This window comes from Myodes glareolus, chromosome 8 (assembly GCF_982192425.1).
Source record: "Myodes glareolus chromosome 8, mMyoGla1.1, whole genome shotgun sequence".
NCBI lineage: Eukaryota > Metazoa > Chordata > Mammalia > Rodentia > Cricetidae > Myodes > Myodes glareolus.
The window spans coordinates 34088271-34115146 of NC_142033.1; the positions used below are offsets into that span (position 1 = coordinate 34088271).

The window sequence follows — 26876 nt, forward strand, 5'->3', positions numbered from 1 at the left end:
TAAAATAATAATTCTCAAGAGTACTTGTAACCTGAATTTCACAGTAAGAACAAACTGCAGGAAGCGATTAACACCAACTCAGGCCCTCGAGCGGAGTCCTTGCCTGTCACCTCTAGCTTTAGTCTACACGCTGGACCACAGGAAGGGAGAATGTACTGACAATCTCACCGCACTGTTCTGTTTTTATGTGCATGTGTGTGCCTGATGTCCTCAGAAGCCAAAGAGGGTGTCAGATCCTCTGGAACTGGAATTACAGACTGTGATTAGCCACTATGAGGGTGCTGGGAACCAAACCCAGGTCCTCTGTAAGAGCAGCCAGTGCTCTTAACCACTGAGCCCTCCAGCCCCTGGCTCACTATTTCGCGTTATTTCATGAAGAAATAAAGCCTTAATACCAGGGTATGGTCATAAGACAGAAAAAAAGAAAATCAAAATAACACCAACCTATCTCCCAAACAAACCTGGTGACAGTTCCAACCTTCTGTCCCAAACAGACTTTCCCTAGTCCCTTACACATACCAACATGTCAATCTCTCCAGACTAGACACTCTTCAATCAAAATTAAGTGTTACATATAGCTGTATTATGGTTTGAATATGAAATGCCCCCAAAAGGTTCATATTGCAAATGCTTGGTGCCCAGGTAATGGTACTGTTTGGTAAGTTGTAAAACCTATGGAACCCCTGGAGGAAGTAGGTCATTAGCAATGGTCTCAGGGACTTTAATACTGTCCCGGCCCATTACTGTCATGGCTCTGAGGGCAGGCAGGGAGGAGGAGCCAGACTTCAACTGCAAAAGCCACGTTATACCACTAGGCACCTTTCAATCACATTGTGCTGTTTTCGAGACAGGGTTTCTCTGTGTAGCCCCAGCTGTCCTGACACTCACTCTATAGACCAGGCTAGCCTTGAACTCAGAGAGATTCATCTGCCTTTCCTGAACTCTCCTGAGTTCTTGTTCTGAGGAGGCCATACTTAACTGAGTACCTGGAAGCCCTCGAAGTTTTTGAGCAGGAAAGCAAAATTAAAAGTCAAGATGATTCATGCTTGCTTCTGCAGCACATATACTAAAAGCCAAGATGATTCAACTGGTGAGAGACCAATGTAGCACAGGCTAAGTCTTACACAGGACCACTGGGTACCAGAAAAAAAGACTGGATCAGACCCAAGACATTGGTAAAGAGTTGAGAAGAGAGGACAACTGTAGAGGATAGAAAGAGATACCGCCCATGGCCATTTATCTTCTCGCCAGCTTCCCTGTATTTGACATCACCTAAGGGACACACTGTGGAATCTCTGTGAGGGCATTTTCAGAGGGTTTAACAGAAGAAGGAAGACCCACTATGATTGCGGGCAGCACCTTCCCATAGGCTGGGTCCATGAATGAACTGCAAAAAAAAAGAAGAAAAGTGACCACTGTAATGGCTATCATCTCTCCTCGCTATAGATAACAATGGCGAGTCATCTCTCCTCCCTATAGATACAATGGCGAGTCATCTCTCCTCCCTATAGATACAATAGTGAGCCATCTCTCCTCGCTATAGATACAATGGCGAGTCATCTCTCCTCCCTATAGATACAATGGCGAGTCATCTCTCCTCCCTATAGATACAATGGTGAGCCATCTCTCCTCCCTATAGATACAATGGAGAGTCATCTCTCCTCGCTATAGATACAATGGCAAGTCATCTCTCCTCGCTATAGATACAATGGTGAGCCATCTCTCCTCCCTATAGATACAATGACGAGTCATCTCTCCTCCCTATAGATACAATGGTGAGCCATCTCTCCTCCCTATAGATAAAATGGTGAGCCATCTCTCCTCTCTATAGATACAATGGTGAGCCATCTCTCCTCGCTATAGATACAATGGTGAGCCATCTCTCCTCGCTATAGATACAATGGCGAGTCATCTCTCCTCCCTATAGATACAATGGTGAGCCATCTCTCCTCGCTATAGATACAATCAAACCGTGAGCCAGAAAAAAACCTTCCTTCCTCAAGTTGCTTTTCTCAAAAATGTGGTCACAGCAACAAAATCAGTATTGAAAACACAGACTCTCCCTTCTACTACCAAACAGGAAAAAAGATGAGAAGTATCTAAGGCTCCAACTAGGGTGGCTAAAATTACTGTGGCTTCATGAACCAAATGTACAAAATCAACCGGTGCTGGTTTCCTCCTGCCTGGCCTAACTACAGAACTAGGCCAAATAAACAGCCTCTATCTGATATATGGATGCACCTTGGCCCAACTCGAAGTCTAGATGTCCCTGGAGTCAGTGCTTATCGAAGGCACACTGACAGGCCAGCAAGAACCAGGTTACTGACAGACAGCGGTTTGCTGCTGTGTCAGCAGGATTACTGGCTATTAATTATTAGCTACAATTATAAAGATGCCCATGATGGTGACTAAGATGAAACTAAAAAACAAGAAGAAGGAAGTAAGTTACAGTAGCTCAAGATAACAACAAAGGAGATATGGTAAGTTTGAAGAAAAATCAGATGCTATCAAGCACCAAGTAGGGCCCCTCTGTGAGCCAGGAATGGAGAAAGAAGCGGCAATGTCCACAAAAGGATGGGAGAGCTTTGTTCTTTGCCACAGTGGTAGAAAGACTGCTGGGATGGCTACTCTTGGTTGTCAACTTGACGGCATCTGGAATTAACTAAAATCCAAAATGGAGGGGCACGCCTATGAGGGATTTTGCTTAATTTGAAGTGGGAAGATCCACATCTAATCTGGATCTTTGAAGTGGGAAGACACTTCTGGGCTGAAGATTTCATCTGGGCATGACTTCTGCTGGAAGCCTATATAAGGATATAGAAGGAAGAAACTTTGTGGCCTTCATCTGCTTTTTCTTGCCCCACTAGAAAGTCCGTTCCTTCACCATCATTAGCGCCTACTTCTTCAGGACTCCGGTAGATACCGAAGACCAGCTGAGACTTCCAGCCTCAGCGACTGAGCAGTTACTAGATTCTGGGACCTTCTGCACATAAAGAGTCCTGTTGTTGGATTAGCTGGACCACAGCCTGTAAGTCACTCTAATAAATTTCCTTGAGATTTATTCTGTAAGTTCTGTTACTCTAGAACCCCGATTAAAACAACTACCTCCCCCTCCCCAACCCCCAAAAAATCCTTTCTGATACAAAAGACAAAAAAAAAAATTGATAAAACATTTTTAACTGTTTTAAAGCATAGCAAAATCCAAAAGAAAAATTAGGACCCAGCCAAGGGCCAAAAACCAAAGGTCCCCCAAAACTAGAGTGGACAGTGCAGGCTCGATACTGCCTAGGGCTTTGGGCTTGTGGACTGGATGAAGAAAATGTGTGGAAAGAGCGTTTGTCTTTCAGGATACGATGGAACAAACGAAAATAAAAGAAATGCAGACTAATACTTTCTTTAAATTTTGAAGACGGTTATAGACCTCATGTATTTTTTTTTTTTTTTGGCCTTATGATTTGGCAAGAGCAAATCCCAGGATTAAATACTTTTTGGAAAAAATTTCCATACACATACATATTACAAGAATTTTCTGAGAGATTTTTGCCAATATAATCAAAACGGGAGAGACTTAAATTGCTTCCTCAAAGCATCACACACTAACCAGTCTCTCAGACTTTATTTTAAAAGCCATCCTGGAAGGGCTGGAGAGACAGCTCAGCGGTAAGGAGTGCTTACTGCCCTTGCAGAGGGCCTGAGTTCCGTTCCCAGCACTCATGCTGGGCAGCTCACAACCGCCTGGAGCTCCAGTTCTAAAGAATCGCACGTCCTCTTTTGATCTCCATTGCATCTGCATCCACATGCACACATACCCACACACATAAACATAGTTTAAAATAATAACAACAAAATTTTACAAACATTGTGAAATACATAGCAAGTTTAGGACTGTCTTAACCATGTTTAGTAACCATGTTAAGTGATTTCTAAATCTTAAAACTTGTCTGCAAGATGTATATCATTCGGTCATTTAAAAGACCCCTTTGTTAACTATTATCAATAGTTTCATAATATCTGATTCACCATACAAAAATAAGTGGTTACTTTTGAGCCAATCTTATAGCCCCTACATTAGATTTGGGAGTGATCACTAAAAAGAACTGGCAAAAAATGTGATGTGGGATGTCCTTCCATACTTGTGTTGCTTTTATTGGTTAATGAATAAAGTTGCTTTGGTCTATGGCAGGGTAGAATATAGCCAGGCTGGAAGAGATACAGAGAGAAAGTAGGCGGAGTCGGAGAGGTGCCATATAGCTGTCAGAGAAGACAGACGCCAGAACAGAACCTTACCCAGAAAGCCACAGCGTTGTGGCGATAGACAGATTAATGGAAATGGGTTAATTTAAGATGTAAGAGCTAGCTAGAAATACGCCTGAGTCATCAGTCAAACAATGTTGTGATTATTATAGTCTCTGTGGGATTACTTGGGTCTGGGCAGTCAGGAATGAGTAGTCTCCTTTTACAAGGATGCGGTGGCTTTAAGTCCACAAACTCAGAGACCTGTAACAGTCAAGAGGTAAAGTCTTTACAATCTGGCAGTTAAGAAGCAAACAATTGCCTCATTTGCTTTGCACTTACATAAAAGCGGAAGACATCATACTTTCCCTTTGTTCACCTTTGGGAGTTCATTTCAGGTTCGGGCATGAGACTATTTCAACCCCAAATTCCATTAAGCTGTTCTTCTCAATTCACTTTAAAAAAAAAAAAAAAAACAAAAAAAAACACTCCTAATTCTTGGGCAAACCAAACAGCCCACGAAATACCAGTACAGTTTTCGGTATTTTCTTCTCAAAGGATATACATGTCTCTACTTAGTTCCCATACTTATGTAAGGCTGGACACTTCACCCTAGGCTTCCATACGCTGAATCCACTCTAAATGCTCCACGCTAAACCCTGCGTTAGAACGAAGTGTGTGCAGGATGGTTCAAGACTAAGCACTCACTCCGCAAGGCTACCAGATGCAGGGAAAAATAATTAACTCAGAAAAGGGCCAGGGTCTGGCCTAGGTTCTCCCTCTGCGACGGACACTGTCCCAAGGAACCCCGGAGAGAACGCATAGGATCTCCGCGGCACAAAGCACGAGTTAGCCAAGCAGGGAGGCTCCAAGGGACGCGCTGCATTCTGGGACTCGTTTCCACAGTTACCCACGTGCACCCAACCCAACCGCGGCCCGGCGCGGCTGGGACTACAAGTCCCAGAATTCCGCGAGCCTGCCTTTCCTTCACACCGGCTCCAGGAGCCAGACCCTAAAGGAAACCCCTAAAGCGCCCTCCAGGTGCTTCGGGTCGAGGTGGCTTCCTGCAGGCTTGGTGTTGTGCCTCCGAAGCCGCCCTTCGTACAGGGTAGCGGGTCCTGACTCATCAGCCTCCACACCTGATGGCCAGAAATTAAACAACTGCGTCACATACTGCCAAACCTACGGACCGCCGGGGACCCAGACACCCCCTTATGCTCATCCCTCCACCACCACGCCTCCAGGACCCCACCGGGCTGGGTCAGCTTGCAGACGGCGTCCCTGCCCCGCCTCCCGGTCCCGCAACCCCAGCCCGCGCTGACCTCGCTCGCCGCCGCTTCTCAAGCGCGGTGGCCACTGCCAGCCTCGGGACACCTCCCGGGTACCCGGCCCCGCCCCCTCCCCTCCGCGCACCCCCAGGCTCAGGGCGGTCCCCTCCTAAGCAGGACCTGGCCCCTCCCGGGAGGAAGCACCTCCCCCAGTGCACAGTCCAACGCCCCCCACTCCGCCCCGTGAGCACCGAACCCGGAATGACAGCCCTCCTAGTCCCCGCTACCCCCTCCCCGCACCCCACCTCCTTTTCCTCCTAACTCACTCCACACACCTCCCTGCCCCCGGTTCCAGTCCCTAAACTGCATGGCAACGCTATCCGCCATCCTCTTCTCCAGGGACCCCAATGTCCCAACACCTGCCCCCAAGCCCTCTCGCCACCCCCGGCCGCCGTTCGGTGTACGGGACTCCTCAACTATCCCATCCCACCGTGGTGCCTCCACTCCGTGCCCCCCCTCCCCGTTACATGAGCTTGCAGCCCCTCACCGGCCTGGCCGCGGCCCCCGCTCCCCACCCATTGTTCCCGCCCCCGCCCCCAGCCCTCCTTCCCATTGTCCCCGCCCCCGCTCCCCTCGCACTCCCCCGCCTTCCCCGGCCGACCGCACCGCTTGGGCCCCGCAAGCCTCACCCTGCACCCAGACCATAGGCCCGCTCCCTACCCGCCCGTGCCACCCCCGGCCCCAGCTGCCAGCGCCGCCACCGTCTCCACCTCCATGCACCACAGACTCTCGGCCCCCGGCCTTCAGAGCATGTCCCCCCCCCCTTCCCCCACCGCGGAAAGCCAGCCAATCCCCACCCCCTCCCCGCCGCCCCTGCCCCCGCCCCAGCCGCCCGCGGCGTCACGGCCCTCGGGCTCCAGGAGGGAATCAGCCCGCTCCTGGACCAGGGACTCAGCGCGATCGGGACCCAAGAAGCGGAGAGGGGAGGACGGGAGCGGACGGGGTATGCGGGCCCGCATCCGGCCCGCTGGCGCTGCGCTACTCACTGACAGCTGCAGCATCCGAGTGCATTTTCGGGCAGCTCACACCCGCTCGCCGCCCGGGCTCCCGCGCTCCACTCGCGGTCCCCCCACCGACTCTCCAAACCTTAGCTCGCAGCAGAGGACCGGCGGCTGCCACTCCGGCCCGCCCATCCCGCCTTCCTCATTGGCTGGACCCCAACCGGGGGGCCGCCCCTCTTCGGTTCTCATTTGACCGAAGGAGTGCTGGTTGCGCCCGCCTGGAGCTGGCAAGAAGGCCCCGCCCCCTAGTCTGCAACGCGATTGGCCCCGGCGCCTCGTCTCCGACCGCCCCTGGCGGAGACCACGCTTTGGAGTCACTGGTTGGACCCAGAAGCTGTCAGTCATCCCGGGGTCCGAAAGCGCGTGGAGGGGCGAGGCTGGGGAATTGGTCCACCTTGACCCTGAAGCCCCGCCCTGTGGCGGGCGGATCCTTGGAGCGGGAGACCAACCGAGAGCCCTGTAAAGAGTCCGAAACAAAGCAGGCGGAGTGACCTGGAGCCACACTTGGGACCACCGGGACCTGTTCTCCCTAGAAGACCGGCCAGATCCTGCTACTGCCAGCGTCCAGCTAGCACCGGTTCTCATCAATCATTTCCCATTGTAGGAAATTAGAAAAAAGAAAAATCTCCGCTTCTTCATTTCGAACTAAATCCTCCCTTTTATTCCACAAGCTTTCTATCCCCCAACTTTGGAAATAACGCTTCTTTTTTAGAGTCACGCGTTGCTTGCGCCAAAGGTTTGGTGCTCCAGGCATTGTCCGTCAGACACCTCTGCGGTCCCCCACAGAGAGAAAAACCCAGTGCCACATTAGGCTCTGGGATCAGCCTGGCACCCGGGCAAGCCAGGTTCCCAGATTGTTAGTCTAAGAAACCTAAGTCGAGCCTGGCCGGAAAGTGAACCGCTGTTGTTTGGCAGAAGGAAGCGTTAATGGGGTTCTAATCCTTAAGAGTCCTAAAGCAAAATTCTGTATATTTTTTTTTAAGTTCCGTTCTGCGTGTTTCAGTACTTGAAAATCAGTTCTTCACAATCACTATGGTAATGTAATAACGTTTAGATATGTCCATGGAAGGCTGCCCCACCCCTACCCTAAACACTCCACTTTCACACCTTCCATAACCCTTACCCCACCATAGCCTAGACATTCTGTAGATCGAGCCACGGAGACTGGTTGACATGACCAAGGATAACAAAGGGGTCGGGCGTTAGGATTCGGAATTCTACAACCTAGACTTTTGAGCTGCAGAGTTCTGAAATCAGGACAGACCTTACAAGGGCAAGTCAGCTGGGACTCCTTGTCCTCCTCATCACTCTAGTTGTGACAAACTCCATCTTCATCCCCAACTTCTTTGTAATAGATGGAATTCCTATAATCTTATCTCTCATATTTATCACTCAATGCATAAAAGCCACTTCATCAAATTGCCGAATCTCAGAACTACAGAATCCTTCATAGAGCATCCTTTAGGGTCCCGTTAACAAGACAGCCTCACAGACAAAGGAAAGTGTCTGTGGAGCCCTATGTAGGGGACCTCTGTAATAAAAAAAAAAAAAAGTACTGACTCTCAGCGATGTTCCTGTGTCGTTATTCCATTTCTGACTTCAACCTAATCTGGAGAATCAAGAATTAGAGTTTACTCAGGCTTCTGAAATTTTGTGTGTATAATATTTGTACGCATTTGAGTTTTGTTTCCCATATTATTTCGCACAGAAGAGGGTTTGCTTCCTGGTACTTCTAAATTAAAATAGGCCCTTGACTTATTTTAGCTATTAATTTTCTATCTTGATTTATCTGCAGCAAACTTTATTGTGTGATCAGCTCTAAAAGGTCTACCAGTTTGCTTTCTCCCTAGCTCTCAGCTCTTCCCTGACTCATGCATATGATCCAGGGGGAGAAAAACGTGTAGGACTCACAACCTTTGTTGTTTTTCAGCTTTCATTCTAGTAGGGTTAGTCTAATTATTTTCAAGTATAATGCAGATTTAATTTACTCAGATGACGGTAGTGAGTCAGCTAGAGCCTGAGAACTGAGAAGCAACACTCTTAGTCAGCTGGGCCTCACTGCTCCGTAAGACTCACGAATAATACAACTACATGGCGCTCTGTGACATATGCCCCAGACAATTCAACCACCCACAAGGTGATAACTCTCCACGGTCAGGGAGCTTGTTAGAGCTACGTTTGCAGTTCTCCCACACTTAGTTCAGTAGCTTCCAAGACTGGACACTACTCGCTGTCCCTACGAGTTAAGTAGATGGCGACAAATGAGGAAATTGATATCAGAACTGTGGAGATTACCAAGTCCAACTTCCTCTTTATAAGAATATGAGACTTGAATTTGAAAGGGATTAAGTATCTAATCCTAGTCATCTCGTCCGGCTGGACAAGAACAAAGCAGTATTTAAAAGTTTCCTGGCCGGGCAGTGGCGGCACATGCCTTTAATCCCAGCGCTCGGGAAGCAGAGGCAGGTAGATCTCTGTGAGTTTGGAGGCCAGCCTGGTCTACAAGAGCTAGTTCCAGGACAGGCTCCAAAGCTACAGAGAAACCCTGTCTCAAAAACAAAACAAAAACCAAACAAAAACAAAACAAAAAAACCTCAAGCTTCCAGCTCCTTGTCTACCTACTGCTCCAAAGAGAGAACGTCTCAGATTTCCAAGAGGTTACTGTCCCCTCTTACTTGAAAGTTCTACCAGGCTAATCCAAACTCTATTCTTCATATTTGGAATATGACCTTCTCATGATATCCAGTGAGGAATCTTTCAATATAGTATGTTATTTTAATTTTTTCTCATTCAGTAACATTCCCAAATAACAAGGTCCCTGTAGAGATGTTTACTGAAATAATATCTTTTAAATTCAAATCCCAGGGGAAAATAATTGAGTGTCTTGGGGACTGGGATAGAAAGACTTGGGAGTGCAACATGTCACTTCATTGCGCTTGGTTACAGATTTAAAACAATATGAACAAGTTACTGAGTGTTTAATCGGCAACTTCCTATTTTGTTAGTTTATATAACTATATGCATTGATTTCCATAATATCCATTTGGATCTGAAGCCTAGATGAGAATTTGACATGGAGGTCCAGCGAGAGCAAGAATAGCACAAGTTTTTGGCTTTAAACTTTGCTCTCAGTATCACAAATCCCAATAGATATGCTTGTCCCATGTGTGCTAGGTTTGGGCTATGGGATGGAAAACAGCTTAGCCCTGGAGACGGGAATAGAATGGGGCCTGCTCAGATTAGTCGGTAGACAAATGTGTCCCTGGTAAGGTTTGGAGGAAGAAAGGAAGCATAGCATGCAGGAATTAATGTAACCTTTGATTCCAGAGAAAGTATGCGAACTCCGCAAGTTATCAAAAATAGGTTAAGTGAGTATTAAAGATATGGAAATGAAACTGAATAAAAACTTAAATGTATTCATAGAGGACAGGATACTTGATTTCCTCAAAGTCACAAGTAGGTAACACATAGAACTGATGTTTGCGGAACACCAGCTTAAAATACGCTTTAATTGATGCTTCCCTTTTTCTCATGAGCCACCATTGTATCTATAATACATCATCACAATGAAATGCTGGAGAGGTGCCTCGGTGGTTAAGAAAGAGTATTATTTTGCAAAAAAACTAAGTTCAGTTCCTAGCACTCATGTCAGGCCGCTCATAATAGCCTCTTAACTCAGATCTGGGGATCCTCTGCCCCTCCCAGGGGTGGGAGCATGCATACACACAGTCACACACAGACACAGAATAAAAATAAAAGGTAAGTATTTATAACATATTTTCTAAAGACTTTTTTAAAATTAACACACAGAATTGTTAAGACCCCTCTTGAATCCGCTCCTCACTAGATATTTTTGCCTGGGGATCACTTTTGTCATTTTCTCCAGATAGTGCAAACACGCCGGACGGTGGTGGTGCTCGCCTTTAATCCCGACACTTGGGGAGCAGAGACAGGCAGATGTCTGTGAATTCAAGGCCAGCCTGGCCTGCAGAGTGAGTTCCAGGACAGGCTCCAAAGATAACCAGAGAAACCATCTCAAAAAACAAAACGGTGAAAATAATTGACTTTGTAGTGGTTTAGAAGACTTGGCAAAGCGTGGTCCAATCTTGTAATAATGGTTGACACTTTAAGTTTGACTCTGGGTCTTAGAACACATGTCCAGTGAAGGTCCCCTAAGAAATGGTGAGGTTGCTGATACGGCGGCAACACCCGTCACATTCTGTCACATGCTGATTCTCTCGCCGTCTTTTTCTTTCCCCCTTAGCTAGACAGTCCCTCGCTGGGTAGTCACTATATTTAATTATTTGCTGTGGTGGTTGGTTTTTGGCAACATGACACACACTAAAGTTACTTGAGAAAGGGGAAATGTCTTTGAGGGCTTACCTCCATCAGATTGGCCTATGGACATGTCTTTGGGCATCTTCTTGATTAATGATTGATGAAGCAGAACCCAGCCCACTGGGGTGATGCCATTCCTGGAACCATGTTTTTGGGTTGTATAAGAATGCAAGCTTGCTCCTTGGGGAGGATGCCAGTAATCATCATGACTCTAAGATATCTGGGTTCAGAGCCCACCTCAAAGTTCCTGCCTTGCGTTTCCTAGATGATAGGCTGAAATATGAACGCCAAATAAACCTTTTTCTTCCCAAGATGTTTTTGGTCCGTTCTTTATGACAGCAACAAAAACTTAACTGGGATACTTGCTTCTTTACTCTCTAGCTTCTAAACTGCACAGTGAAGGTAGAGATGGGGACGCAAGAGTATGCTCACTGAGACAAGTCACCAGCACAGCCTACTGTGACAGAAGATGCAAAAGTTTGCCTAATCAAGAAAAAGTTGGGTTCATATTGGGAATTCACACAAAAGTATAGAAAGTAGGCATCCAAAAAACCCAATTGTAATACATTCTAGAAAATTTTCTTTGACTAGAGACTCATATTGTGTTCCCATAATTTCTCTTCTTTGTACTTTGAAATAATTACTCTTCCTTGAGAGCCACCATTACTAACATCACTCTGTGTGTGTGTGTGTGTGTGTGTGTGTGTGTGTGTGTGTAAAAGCATGCGCTTGACTGCACATGTGTAGAAACCAGAGGGTGCTATCAAGTGCCTTCCTTAACTGTTCTTCACAATATTTTTTTTTTGAAATAGTATGTCATACTGAACCTGTTGGTCACCTAGAAAGGCTGAGTCACAGGGATTCACCTGACTCCACCTTCCCAGTGTGGAGATTACAACCACACACTAAAGCATGTAGCTTTTTCCTGGCCTTGGGCATCCTCCCCCGTCCTGCTTTAGACCCCCATAATTGGTAAGCTGGAAGTGGAAGCAGACGATTTTGAGTACTGCCCACGAGCCAAGCTGGATTTAGACAGACCCTACCATTTACTAGCATCAAATGACCACATTCAGCTTAGCTGAGAGCCAAGTACGATGGCAGTCAGAACACTGAGGCAGGAGGATGATAAGGCCAGCATGGGCTACATAACAAGGGCTTGTCTAAAAGGAAAATCAATATGCCAGATTGGCTGGGTTTCAGTTCCTTCGTCTATAAAAGCAGGACTATTTTCATCAAGGAGTAGTTAAGGGTAACAGGGTCATGCCTATAAAATTAACTTCCAGGACTAGGAGAGTGAAGCAAAAAGAAGGATATGAGCTCCCACTGCTTGGGACCTCTTTCTGTGGCTTCCTGCTAACCCAAGAGCATGGCTAGGAGGTACAGTCGGCTACTTCCCAGCTCAAGGATAATTCCAACTAAAATCTTTCTAGATGAAGCAGGCATTTCAAGGATCCTTTAACAGCACTAAGAACCTTCCAATTAGACTGAACATCCAGGTTCCATTGGGTTTCATTTAGCAATGAATTTGTTTTAGCAATAAAGGGATTTTCATTTATTTTTTTAAAAATATTTCTAACTTCCAAGATTTCTTGTCACACAGCTATCGGGTTGCATTCATAGACCTTTTTAACTAACTGGCTTTTTTTTTCTAAAGCAGATATGAGGTGCTTAAGCTGGCTGCTTCCTTTCTACCCAGGGCCTTTTACTTTGAGGAGATTACACCTGCCTAGGGAATTAACAGGGTTTGAATAAAAAACGTATTCATTCCTTACCACATAGTCTCTGAATTGGATTTTCTCTCCTTATTCCACATCGAGCTAATCAAGTCCTAATGATGTTGCATTTAATTCAATCTCAGAAGGAATAATTTTCCAATTCAGTCTAAACAATGCCTGACCCTTGTGGTGACTTCCATGAATATAGCATGTCTTCAATTACTGCAGCTAGCAGGAGATGGGCAGAAAGAATAACCATTTTCCTTGGACAATGGCTTCTGTGTGCTGTCAGAATCCCCATCCCTCTGCCTCCTCGAGCCTGCTTTCATGAATACAATGTCTTTTTAATATCCCTCTCAGGGCAGTACAGGGGACCCCATCCATCTCCAGATCTCAGTGGCTGTGCGGCAGCCGAGCATCTCATTATGGCAGAGTGAAGCATTCTGGGAGACTGGACGGAGAAGGCAGACTGCAGGAGGAAAGGGGGGAGGTAGAGAGGAGGGCAGGAGCTTTGAAAATTACTGCTCACTCTACGGGGTAAGAACTTCCTGTTCTAGAAAGCTCTGGCAAGCAGGATGCCCAACCCCTGACTCAGCAGATTCCAATCTCACAGACAACCAGGATGAAGCTGCCTTAGTCTCTTCGCACCTCCAACCACACACGCCCCCACAATGGATGCTGCTACCTACAAACCACCATGGGGGCCATGTTGCGAGGAGGAAAACCAAGTTTCTATACTCCAGAAAAATTAGTGGTTCCAAACTTGGAACAGAACCCACAAACATGCCTGTGTAGTACAAATGCAGGCCTGCTCACCTACAACAGAACTCATTGATCTCCCTGAAGGCTATTTCCTTCAATGAGCCCAGATATTTACCTGCTACTTTATTTTCTTGCCTTAGCCAAGATAGGTTGGGGCAATGTCCTTAGCATTTGGGGATTCTCAGGCCCTTTTCAGAATCATTGATAATTCTCTATCAAAGGTATAAAACCCAGCCATAATCACCCCATCACCCTCTTCCATTTAGAATACCTACATCACTAGAAAACATTATTTTGAGTGAGGTAACCCAGACACAGAAAGACAATTATCACATGTACTCACTCATAGGTGGTTTTTAAACATAAACCAAAGAAAGCTAGCCTACAAACCACAATCCCAGAGAACTTAGACAACAATGTGGACACTAAGAGAGACTTACATAGATCTAATCTACATGGGAAGTAGAAAGTATAAAAAGACAATATCTCCTGAGTAAATCGAGAGCATGGGGACCTTGGGGGAGGATTGAAGTGGGGAGGGGAGCAGAGAAAAACGTAGAGCTCAATAAATACCAATAAAAAAATTTTAAAAAGAATAGCTATATCAAGCAAAGCATAGTGGTGCACACTTTCAATTCCAGCACCAGGGAGGCAGAGGTGGGTGGATCTCTTTGAGTTCAAGGCCAGCTTGGTCGGCAGAAGGAATTCAAGAACAACCAGAGGGAGACAACATCTCAGGAAGAAGAAGAAAAAGAAGAAGAAGAGAATGCCTAGATTAGACATTTGTTCCGGCTGGCAGGTGTTACCTTCTTGAAGTCCAGGAGCTTCAGGCTATCTGTAATTTTGTCAGGGTGGGGTTAATTCCTTTCTGTTACCTTTCCTCCTGAGCACTGCAGACACTGATTCCTGTGCTCGAGGAAAAAGAATTTTGCTGGGGAGTCAGTAGGTAAAGGCAGCAGCTTGCAGACTGGGGAGCAAGGCTGAGGAACAAGGCTGGGGAGCAAGGCTGAAGAACAAGGCTGGGGACAAGGCTGGGGGGCAAGGCTGGGGGCAAGGGTAGGGAGCAAGGCTGGGAGACAAGGCTGAAGGCAAGGGTGAAGGGCTCTTGCTAGCACCTTCAGTGGGAAGATCCTGGGCACCGGGTAAGAGGAGACTTGCTCTTTGAGACAGAAATGCCAAGAATAGACTTCATCTCATTCCAGCTCTTTCTTGATGTGGGATTCCCCTCTGTATGCCGTGAATATCATTGGTTAATAAAGGAATTGCGTTGGGCCCCAGCCAGTGTTACTTTGTCTGAAGCCACCTTGCCCAGGCTCTGTGTCCTCCATCTACAGTTCTCTTGCCTTCTGTGGCTTCCGATGGCTTCTTCTCCGCCTGTTGGCTCCGGGACCCCAGGTCAACTCCTGGCCCCTCCCGCAAAGCCAGTAGCACAAGAACGCCTCGTTGGCCCGTCCCTACCAGTGATAGCCATTTGCCCTGAATCCAGCCCTGAGCCCACATGGGTCCATGTTGTCACTGTATCCTTCCACCACCTCATTACTTGTTCTGACTCCGAAGCTCTAACACCACAAACTCTACCTTCTATAACTTCAGCTTTGCAGAGCTTCCCAAGATGCCACAGATAACAGATAACAGGTTTGGGGACAGCAATATTACTAAACAGCTCACTGCTCACTTTGTGCCAGGTGCTGTTCTGAACCCCCCCCTCCCAACCCCGTGTTGACTCGATGACTCCCGCAAACAGTCCTAACAAGGAAGTCCTTTCCTACAAGCCATTTCACAAACGAGGAGACTAAAGCACAGAGAGGTAAAGTAACTTGCCCAAAGGCACACAGCAAGGCAGTGTGGTGCTGGGAGAAGCAAACTCAGCAGGCTTGCCTCTGGTGATCTTTTTCCACCACCATTACTGTATCTTTTCTCTCCACAATATTTTAGGTAGGGAATGCTTGTTCACCCTTAAAACCTACTCTGTGCCCTGGAATATGGATGTGGTGTGAGATTCCCCTCTGTATGCTATAAATATGCTTTATTTTTTTTTTTACCATTGATTAGTAAAGAAGCTGTGTCAGCCTGTAGCAGGGCAGAATATAGCCAGGCTGAAAGAGATAGAGAGAGAGTAGGCGGAGTCAGAGAGATACCATGTAGCTGCTGAAGGAGAAGGACCTGGAAACTTTTCAGTAAGCCCCAGCCTTGTGGCAATACAAAGATTAATAGAAATGGGTTAATTTAAGATATTAGAGTTAGTTAATAAGAAACCTGAGCTAATAGGTCAAGTAGTGTTGTAACTAATATAGTTTCTGTGTGATTATTCGGGTCTGAGCAGTTGGTCTCTTTCTACAAAATGGATAGATCTGAGTCTGTTCTTCTAGCCCTGGTAGACAGACACACTGAGCACAGTCCTTGGGGGAAAACCCATTCTCTGCCCCCAATCAAGTGTTGACAAGAATCACAGATACATCTCTGGTCCAGGACAGAAGCCTTTCCTACCATCCTTGTCAAGCAGTTGAGCAGATCTAAAGTGGGACCCAAAGCAGTACTGTTGTCTCAGCAGGGGCATGGGCAGACCTGTGCCCCATCCTCCTACCTGTGAGCTTCTGCCCTTCCCAGGTCCCTTTTCAGGTGCCCAGGGTACCTGGCGAATGGCTTTCCCAGCCGTATTGCTGATCCACCCTCAGTGAGTGAAGGCAAGCTTCAGGGTTCCCTATCATTACCTCATTACAATGAGCTTGAACAACAGCCTGGAGGAGAGTCAAGGAGGGGGGTGGAGAATTGGAACATGATCAGACAAGATCCAAGGCGGTCCAATTTTAATGATTCTAGGAAGATGCTGGGGCTGGTTACAGGAGCAAAGAGTCTCTTGCAGCTTAACATCGCAAGGAGGAGACACTTCCTTTCCGCTACCCTCCTCCCCCTGCTTTTCCTCTGAATCTGGAATGCATCTCTACCCCCAAAGCCAATGATGTAAAGGCTAAGTCCTCAGTTTGGGTCCTGGAGGGGCTGGCATGGCCTTGAAAAGGGCTGTGGGACTCCATTTCCTCCTTTACTTCGTGTGTTCCCTGCAATGTGAGTGTTTGCGACTAGCTAGGAGCTCCTACCATGGTGTGCAGCCTTACCACAGGCCAGCCAAAACAAGCCAACCAATCGCGGACCAGAACTGAGGGGCCAGGCATCAAATAAACCTTGACTCTTCATTCTCTCTGCTATTTCACTTCCGATTAGAAGGCTTCCTCACACAGAACCTGGGTTCCGGCTACTTTAACGCCATCCACTCCCAGCAGAGTACAGATCTACAGCGAGTCAGTTAGATTGAGCACTGAAGGGGCAATGGATGGATGTTTCCACCAACTAACGCCTGTCAGACCTTACCTTTCCAATGTCTCATTTCCTCAGCCCCTTGTGGATGACAGGCTTGCTGTTCTTGGGTAAACTGGGTTGGGGGGAAAGCAGGGATCAGGTAAGAAATCTGTACTTCCTCCCGCACTGCCCTCTCCACACGCACACCCCTTGTTGTTCTTCTCCCTGCTCTCACCTCCATTAAGCCTCGCTTGACCAACGCTGCCCACAGTCATGATTATATCCACGGATCGCCTATAAACACTGGAACAGAATGTTGCCTCAGAACAGAACCAGGACAAAGGGGATGGAACGAGGGGCCTGAGTCACGTTGGACTTGAGCTCAGACAGCTCTCTTCCCCACCACGTGCGGGTGGAAACAAGGACCCAGAAGCTTCCAGTGCCGCCTGCAGAGGCGTAGATGGGGGGACACCAGCAGCTGCTGTATAGAACACCCCATCTTTCACTCGGAAGGACTCTTCTTTGCAGGAATTGCAGCACTCTAAACAAAGCCACGGAGGGGGGGTGGGGGTCAAACCAAGAAGCCCCGCCCCAACTCCAGGGAGCTTGTGACCTCAGCTGGGCCAATCAGCTTTCTTCCCTGGGATTTTAAAAATAGGCGAAGCATTAATTCCTTCTGTGGGCTCCCAGCAACCAACCACTAGAACTCCAGCTTTAGGGAAAGACCACCACTCTCTGAGTGCTGGGATTGAAGGTATGAGCCACTAACTCTACTAACTCTAGCAGATCTACCCCCCCCCCCCCCGCCCCACCTTTAAAAAAAAAAATCTGGACATTTGTTCTAGAAAAGCAATTATGACTCTCCTCCTTTTTTTTTTCTTTTTCCACTTATGTATTCCAAAACAGGTTCCCGTGAGCAACTTGTTTCCTGCATTTACTAGGATTAAGAAGGAAGGAATTACAGGGGCTGGAGAGCGGGCTTAGTGAGTAAGAGTGCTGGCTGCTCTTCTGGGTTCAATTCCGAGCACCCACATGGCAGCTCACAACTGTCTATAACTCCAGTTCCAGGGGATTTGGCACCTTCACACAGACACATGCAGGCAAAACACCAGCACACATAAAAAAAAATTTTAAAGGAGGAAATTATAACTTCAGCCAGTTCGTCCACCAGAATGTGCAGCTATGATCAGAATGCATTGCCCGTGTGTATGAAATTCTCAAAGAACAGACAGATACAGTTAAATTGAACAAATAACAAAGAATATCAGAATGCAACAGAGTGAGTCTGTTGATAGAATAAGGATGATTTTAAATCTATCTAAAATAATTAGAATGACTCACAGATTGAATGAAAATATATACAGATCATATCTGTCAAAGGCCTGGCATCCAGACTATTTAAAGACTCTTATATCAGGCCTGGTGCAACAGCTGGCCTGTAATCAGGCTACTGGGGAGGCTGAAGCAGAAGGAACACAAATTCAAGGACAGCCTGGACACTAATATTGAGTTCCTGTAGTGAGGAGGCAAGCAGGCCTGCTTTTTGTTCTACCCGGCTCCCACACGGCTAGCTTTACACCCGAAATAACAACACACAAATTGTATTCATTTAAACACTGCCTGGCCCATTAGCTCTAGCCTCTTACTGGCTAACTCTCACATCATTTTATTTATTTATTTATTAAAATTTTTCACCTCCTCCCCGCCTCCCTTTTCCCACCCCTTCCCCACCTCCCCCTCCCTCTCTAGTCCTTGATTAACCCATTTCTATTAATGTGTGTAGCACCACAAGGTGGTGGCTTACCAGGAAGATTCTAACCTACGTCCATCTTGGTCTGGAGGCAAGATGGCGTCTGCCTGCCTCTTCTTTCTTTCTCCCACAATTCTGTTCTGTCTTCCCCGCCTACTATGTTCTGACCTATCAGGCCAAGCAGTTTTCTTTATTAATTAACCAATGAAAGCAACAGATAGATAGAAGACGCTCCTACATCAAGCTCCTACTTCAAAATTAAAAGGAGAGAGAAAGAATGTACTCAATGCTTCTATCCACAGCAACACCACACACACACACACACACACAACTTTTGCAACGGAACCACATCAAAACAAAACCCACACATTTTAAAATGGACAAAAGTCTCAAATAAACATTTCCCCAAATAATATATACAAATTATCAACAAGCAAATAAAATACTGGCCATTAGCTTTTAGGGAGAGGTAAATCAAAACCACAAGGAACTGCACATTCCTCAGAGGATGACTGTAGCTAAAAGCTAATAAATAACAGCTGTCAGGTGTGGGAAAATTTAAATCTTCCTCTACTTCCGAGATAGCATAAAATGTTTCAGCCACTCTGGGAAATAATTTGACATTTCTTTTAAAAAAAAAATTATACACAGACTTACCATCAGACCCAGCAACTCTAGCCTGAGGTATACTCAAAAAAAAAAAAAGAAAGAAAGAAAAAAGAAAAAGGAAAAAACTCTCAACAGGTACTTGCACACAAACAACACACAGTTCAAAATAGCCAAAAAGTCCCAAAAGTTTTCAGATGGGTAAATAAAAACAAACAAACAAACAAATCAATCAATCAATTTTAAAAAAGGGTCTGCCATTAAATAGGACATCACTAGCATAAAAGGGAATGAATTGTGCATGGGTCCATGCTGGACTGAGGAAAACCTCGGAAACACCTGCTAAGTGAAAGAAGCCAGGCAGACAAGCTCACACGTGGTATAATGGACCTCTGGGGAGATATTCAGAATGGGAAACCCATGGAGGCAGAGGCTGTGGTGGCTGGAAGGACCCACAGAGAGAAAGTACTGGAAGGAGCTGTTTTCATCACAGTGCTGAAATACTTCTGAGCTAGAAGTTGGTGGTAACGGCACAACCTCAGGGAACACCTAATGTTTGTTTTAAAACAGCTTGTTTAGTGTTATGTGAATTTCACCTCAATAAAAATACTTGATAAAGCAGTCCAATTTAGAATATACTGACAGCATTTGCTGTGACCAGATGCAATCCAGAGTGTCTTCCTATGACAATATTGCTTCAGTTTCTTTCCCTCCGTTCTCCCCTTTACCCGCACACGCTCACAACTGTGCTCTGTGGGCAGATGCATGGTTTGCCGAGTGGTCATGCACTCTGAGATACACAATTCATTCTGCTTTCTTCCCGTCAGTCAGTTTGATGTAAAGGAGATGGCGCTCTTAGATCACCTGGGATCATTTATCAAGCCTTTCTCTCCAAGCGTTAAAAGATAGTTCTGAGGTCTTGTCTTTTCCCTCATAGCAACACTGAAAGTCTTTGTGTGTGTGAGGGGCGGTAGGGTTTCAAGACAGGGTTTCTTTGTGTAACCCTGTCTGGAACTCATTCTGTAGACCAGGGTGGCCTTGAACTCAGAAATCTACCTGCGTCTGCCTTCCTCCCAAGTGCTGGGATTAGAGGTATGTGCCACTACCATTCAACAACACTAAAGTACATGCTTCTCGGGCTGGAGAGATGGCTCAGTGGTTAAGAGCATTGCCTGTTCTTCCAAAGGTCCTGAGTTCACTTCCCAGCAACCACATGCGCGCGTGTGTATGTATGTGTGTGTGTGTCTTTGTTTTATGTTTGTCTATATCTCCCTTTTTAAGTAATAAATGTCTAGCTTTATGTATAGCCTTATGTCCATTTACTCTGCCGTTCACCATATCCAGCCACCTGACTCTGCCGCTCGCCCAGGGACCCTGTACTGCTCCGGCGGCAGCTTCTGCCTGGCTTGCAGGCTGCCTGGGCCATTATATCATATTCTTTTTAAAAGAACAAAATTGGTGCCGCGGACTCGAGAGATTCACCCACCAAAGGCCAGAGTTCCACGGGACCCTGACCACCAACTTCCGGGACTGAATCGAAACCGAGGTCTCAACACCGACCCACCTGCTACAACCAACACCGTCTTCACTTGGTGAGTCGTTCCTCATTCTGCTACAGAAGGTTGCTTTCCTTTGCTGGAATAGTGTTTGGACGACCCCGGGGGTTGGTCCGCCTGCGTTAGCACTGCATTCCCGTGCTGTGCATTCGACATTCGTCTGGGGACCGGGTCCTCAGTTTCTCTATCTTTTTTCATTTTCACTTCTTTTCTTTACTTTTTCTCTCCTCTCGTTGTACTGCCGCTCCAGGAGCGGCCTGGCCTCTGGTTTATCCAGCTAGGCCCATAGCTCCCCACCTGTGAATCAAGGACGCTTGTTCACGTGGTCTTGGGCACGTTCGTTGCGCGGGTTTTCACGATTCAGACTCTGGATAACAATCGTCCATGGCAGACAGTCGCGGGCTTTTCCATCCCAGCCGTGACCTGGTGCAGTTTTTTTTTTTTCGGTTCTAGACTTTTGCTCCCCTCTGCGGCTTATGGTTGGCTCAACAACAAACTGTAACTTTTCCCTTGCAACATGTGGCCGCCACCATGTTCATTGGAGTCAGGTGACTTTATCGCTAGATTCACTGAGAGCCAGATCATGCGACCAGGCCCTCCCACTGTTATGTATGTCCCGCTTTCCCCTCCCCCTCCTCAGTGTTCACTGAAATCTCTCCTTAGCTGTAATTACAGGTGTTTTGCATAGTGACGTGCTTTCTGATAGGGCCCATCAGGAACATACACTTTGCCTAATTCCTGTTCTCTGTGTATAATGATTGTTCGTTTCATCTCGTTTCAGACTACAAAATCATAAACTGGTCTGGACTTTTAAGCTGTTTTCTACCATTGTCAGTTCTGCCACTACAAACAGGTTTTTTTTTTCTTTCTGCCTGTCTTTTTACAAATATGGATCTCACCTATTACTCAAACCCAATCTTCCAGACAGATTCTATACTACAATATACCTAATAATCAGCCCTCAACTGCTCAGAGATCTGGGGAATGCGATATTTAAATGTTTAATTATTTAAAAAACTTTTCATAACCAAAAGAGACAGGTTGGCTCCTAGTAAGCACTCTGTTTCCTCCAAGAAGACAAAAGACAGACGGTCACGTCACTGACCAGCATCCATCTGCAGTTTGCTTCGACTGCCAAGCGCTGACCATTGGGCAAAAACTGCCTATCACCTAAACTGGAGACCTCCAAACGTGGACAGGACCACTGGAATCGACAGTCTAGCTGCGCAGGTAAGGTAGACCTGTCTTCCTAAAAATTTCTTGGTCCACAGAGTCTTCAAAAGCCTGGCAGCTCTACATTAAACAACAAAGGTCAAATGCAACCGTCAGCGACCAGGGAGGACCAAAGAGTAGCTCTGGGTGCCAACCAGGTAAGTTCTCTGTCATTTTTTAATCAGTAACTCAAGTAAAATCTTATCCTTCTCAAAGATCTCTGACAGTCTGATAGCTGAGAGGTTTTGCCAGGTTGTCTCACCAAATAAAAATACTTTTCATTATAATTTCTGTTTTTACAAACCCAAGGAGTTCTTAATACAATGTATATGTCTAAAACTTCTGTTTTTCTTATGAGTTCCAGGGAGCCAAATTTAAAAAACCACCGTAAACAGGTCAGATACAAACCTCTCAATTCCCTGGTCCTAAAATTTTTTCTCAATTTAACTTTGTCCTCTGTTCTGCCAACACCCTAACCAGGTCCAAGGGACACCAGACATTTCCATGCCACAGACACCTGTCCTGTCGGGAACAGAGACCAGCTATGCGAAGACGTGACCAGCACCCAGCTTCTCTCGGATCTTTCTCACCCCCACACCCCCCCAAAGACGACGCCCACAAATCAGCTGGACGCAGTCTTGAGAATTCGCCGCCCCAATTCCTTCAACCTGTAATGTCTAACCTTCTACTTTTTATTATAAAAAGGATCCAGGAATGTTATTCTTTGCTATCACTTTAAGAACTAACCACGCCCACCTCAGCCACTTCGGCCCTCCCTCGCCGCTATCTTCTCTCTCTCTCTCTCTCTTTCTCGCGCGCGCACATGCGCGCGCGTATGTGTATGTGTGTGTGTGTGTCTTTGTTTTATGTTTGTCTATATCTCCCTTTTTAAGTAATAAATGTCTAGCTTTATGTATAGCCTTATGTCCATTTACTCTGCCGTTCACCGTATCCAGCCGCCTGACTCTGCCGCTCGCCCAGGGACCCTGTACTGCTCCGGCGGCAGCTTCTGCCTGGCTTGCAGGCTGCCCGGGCCATCATAACATATTCATTTTAAAAGAACAAAAGCCACAGCCCTACTCTTACAAGTGCAGGCATGTGAGACTCCTTGTTTCTCTGTAATAGCTAACTTACTACTAGTTCAGTTCAGTGTCTATGGAGTACCCACACAAACACTGCGTGTGCTACAGGCTGCAATGGGAACATAAGTGGAAGCCATAATTTGTAAACAAGCTTTGCAGAACAGACAAATCCCATCAGGCCACGTTATGCAACATAAACTGCCTAAACTTGCATAATTTTAATAACAACTCATTCAAACCCATCCACTCTAGTCTAAAACCTCCTTGAATTGGGGGTGTAGCTCAGTTGGTAGGGTGAACAAAAGTGCTTGTCTGGCTTGCATGATGCTCTGAGTTTGATTTACGGAGCCCCATAAACCAGGTAGGGCAGCACGCACTTAGAAGGAACAGAAATTCAAGGTTATGGGGGAGTTACACAGGGACGTTCCAGGCCGGTCACTTATCAGTTTTACAAACTCTGTCAGTCTTTGCCCTCAAACTACCCTCTGACTGTCTCTCACACTCCAGACCCCACGAGCGCCCTTTCCTAGCTTCCTTTTTAGAGACCCTACTAGATCCTGACAAGGTGAGAGTTCTCCTTAATAAGGACTTCCACCAAGACACTTGCGTAAGCGTCAGGCTTCCCTGGTCTCCTTTCTGTGGGACACATGGAAAAGAGTTATTTCCTCCATGAATTATTATTTGCCCCACTTGTTATTATTTTGTACTCTGTTATGCCTGGTGGTATGCCTCGAATCTAAATGGGTTATTTTTGTGAGTATTTCCCTCTTGAGGCATATCAATCAAGCTGCTATCATCGGCTAGTTGAGTACAGGCATCGCTCTTGCAAGCAGTAAGGTCTGAACAAATACCTCACAAACTCATATTCCTGAGCTCTCTCTCTCTGGATCCCGCAACAAGAAGAGCTGTCATTTCTAAGATGCCTCAATGGTGTCTGTGTCTCAGTGAAGATATTGTCTCCTTCATCCTGTCCAGGGTTGGAAAGTGTCTTTGCCCTCATGTTAGTATTTTTAATGTGTCTGTGTCTGAGCGACTATCCGGCACATGTGTATGAACAAGTGCCCATGGAGGCCAGAGGTGGGCATCAGATCTTCTAAGACTGGAGCTCCAGGCAGTTGTGAGTCAACTGATGTGGGTACTTGGAACCCACCTCACATCTTTGGGAAGCGTAGCCAGAGCTCTTACACTGAGCCGCCTCTCCAACCTCCCTGCCCCCACTTGCTGCTCCTCCACTTTCATTGTCTGCTTCTACCCAAACATGGAAACTCCTGAATCTCCACTCTTTATCTCACCTGCATTTCTCCTTCCCTGATTTTGTTTCACTTCTGCTAACTTCTAGGAAGACTTCTTGGTTTGCTCTTCCAACGCATTTATGAAATCATCAGCGATGTGATATTTAAAACAACACATGTTGCGGCAGTTCCCATTTGTTTAATGAATCTGTCCTCAGAGTCCCTGAGTCAAAGTCAGCGTGCCCTGATGACTTATTACACCCGTGATGTTTATAACACTCCCCACCCCTGCTACTGATGCCCCCCCATTCATGTGCTGAATTCCTAACTCTCAAGAGGATGACATCAAAACATAGGTTCTCTGACAGGTGATTGTGGTCAGCCTCTTCCTCATGAGCGGAATTAATGTCCTTGTAAAAAGAGATCTTTATAAGGAACTTTGTTTCTTCTACCACATGAGGGGACAGCCATAGGTGACACCTGTGAACCAGGAAGTCAGCCCTCATCAGATTCTAAGTACCTGATGCCTGGATCTTGGATTTCTGGTCTCTAGAGCAGTGAGAAACCTATTTCAGTTGCTCATAAGCCCCCATCTATGGTATTTTGCTATAACAGTCAATCAAATTAACACAAAAACTCATTCCATGTATATGGTAATAGGGCCTTTGAATAGGAATTAAATTTATATGAAGTGATAAGGTTGGCCTCCACATGGAATTACTGTCCCTGCAGAAAGAGAGACTATGTTGTCTGGGTTTCTGTCCTGCCTGGTTTCTGTCCTCCCACCAGGTCCCACAGTCATTTAGCCCTAAAGAAATCACACAGAGATTTATATTAATGATAAACTGATTGGCCCATTAGCTCAGGCTTCTTATTAACTCTTATAACATATTAACCCATTATTCTTATCTATGGCTCAGTACCTTTTTCAGTGGGGCAATCACATCTTCCTTCTTCTGAGATTGGGACAAGACTGGGGAGGAACAGGCTTCCTCCTTCCCAGAATTCTCCTGTTCTTATTGGCCCGCCTCTACTTCCTGTCTGGTTGTCCCACCTATACTTCCTGCCTGGCTACTGGCCAATCAGCATTTATTTAAAACATAATTGACAGAATATAGACAATTGTCCCACACCAAGACTACATGGCTGTCTCATGCAAGGACATAAAGAGAAGGTAACCACTTGCAAGCCAGAACTAGAAGGTCTTTCCCAGAAGCCAGAGATAGGCCAATGTCTTGATCTTGAACTTGGTGCAGAACTACAGAAATAAACATCTGTGGTTTAAGCCATTCAGTTTGTAATTCCCTGCTATAACATGGGAGTTAAAGACACCTTACTTCCAGTTAAGTTTCTCATGAGAGGTGGTATTAAACAGTAGAGAATTGAGTAAAATACACTGAAAAGTCGTATCTATGATTCAGTATGCAGTTAACTGCTGTTCATATTGTGGATGCTTATCTCCTGATTTTTCTGAGTCTTGTAGCTTTGCCAAACCTGAATAAGTTTGTGAGAAAGTGCCATAGGTTTATCTTAATGACAATCATTTTCACTCTTAAGAAGAGGGGAAAAAATAGTTAAGATATCTTACACGGAATAAACTCCAAAGGGGTTATCAGTTCTAAAATGTCCACAATTCAGGGCCGAGAAATTCTTTTGTGTGTTTGACCACTTGCAGTGTGCGCCACTCACTTGGAAAATCTGATAACAATAAAGAACTAGAGGTCCATTTTCTACTGAGAGAATAAAGATCTCTGGGGGTGAGGCAGGAGCTCCCCAGGTGATTCTTCTGCACAGCAAAGGTTAAGAGCGCTTTCCTGGGGGTCTTTAGTGGAAAACTTCGGTCCAACTTGTCCTCATCATGCATGCGCTGACCCAGCTTTGTCCAGCTGTGAGGTTGAAGCATTCCCGGCAGGAAATCAGAACTTGTGGTACTTGTTCTTCAGGGTAACCATCCCTGCAGCTTCACTGGCTGTTCCTTGCAATGATATGATGTCGGACTGCCGCCGTTGGCAGCAGCTGGGTTTACTGATATTTCTTGCGGCTTGAAATTTCAATGGGAAATCACATGTGACTTTCAAATAAACGCCGAGCAACCTTGCTCACTGCCCTTCCCATCAGCCTTTCATTGTCAAGGCTTCCGAACAGATAAATACACCAGGTTACTTTTGGGCTTCTGTATTGCACACATTCTGATGAGCTCAGGGACTAATTATTTACCCCAGCAGGCTGAAGGACAAAAACCACTGCCACCGTGGGGTCCCCAGCTACACAGCAACAGAGGAGCTGAGCATCTGCTTTGTACTCGAGCTCACTTAGTTCTCACAATGGCAGAGGCCTGGTGACGTCTTGCTGGAGGACGGGGAGGAAACCCTGAGGGACTGAAGTCCTGGGTGAATGTGTGCTGTCACTATGGGCGCAGTCATCTCAAGGACCCAGGGAAAAAAGAGCAAAGCCTTTGCCCTAAGGTGAGACTCGGGGGATGGTGAAGTCTTCCAAGGGCAGATGTTCATGATATGGGTAGAAAATGTCCATAGCTTTCTCCCTCTCGTTATATTTATGACCTGAAGACTGTCTATAGAGCCAACTGCTGAGATTGAACCTGTCCCCTTGGTGCAGCTATGTGCTGTGAGCCTGCCTCCTTGTTTATCTGTATGTAATAGCCCCTCCTCCTTGTTTATCTGTATGTAATAGCCCCGCCTCCTTGTTTATCTCTATGCAATAACCCCACCTCCTTGTCTATTTTTATGTAATAACCCTGCCTCCTTGT

The 26876-nt window shown here is 46.3% G+C and overlaps 1 protein-coding gene across 6 annotated transcripts in view; it reads right to left on the reverse strand.

Moving 5' to 3' along the window:
• The window catches only part of Dcun1d4 (defective in cullin neddylation 1 domain containing 4), a 90411-nt gene extending 73420 nt beyond the window's left edge, over positions 1–16991 (reverse strand). Inside the window, exons 1-2 of one of the 6 annotated variants that reach the window (XM_048414875.3) lie at positions 16907–16991; positions 16744–16804 (exon numbers count right to left, since the gene is read on the reverse strand). In XM_048414875.3, coding sequence (XP_048270832.2) covers positions 16744–16804; positions 16907–16912 — 67 coding nt within the window. In that variant the 5' untranslated portion in view covers positions 16913–16991. Of the gene's footprint in view, positions 1–4575; positions 4976–5555; positions 5592–6547; positions 6703–7685; positions 7705–16743; positions 16805–16906 lie in introns of those variants that run through there. The other 5 variants (XM_085691776.2, XM_085691777.2, XM_085691779.2 and 2 more) reach the window with 5 other exon arrangements.
• Between the last annotated feature and the right edge of the window lie 9885 nt (positions 16992–26876).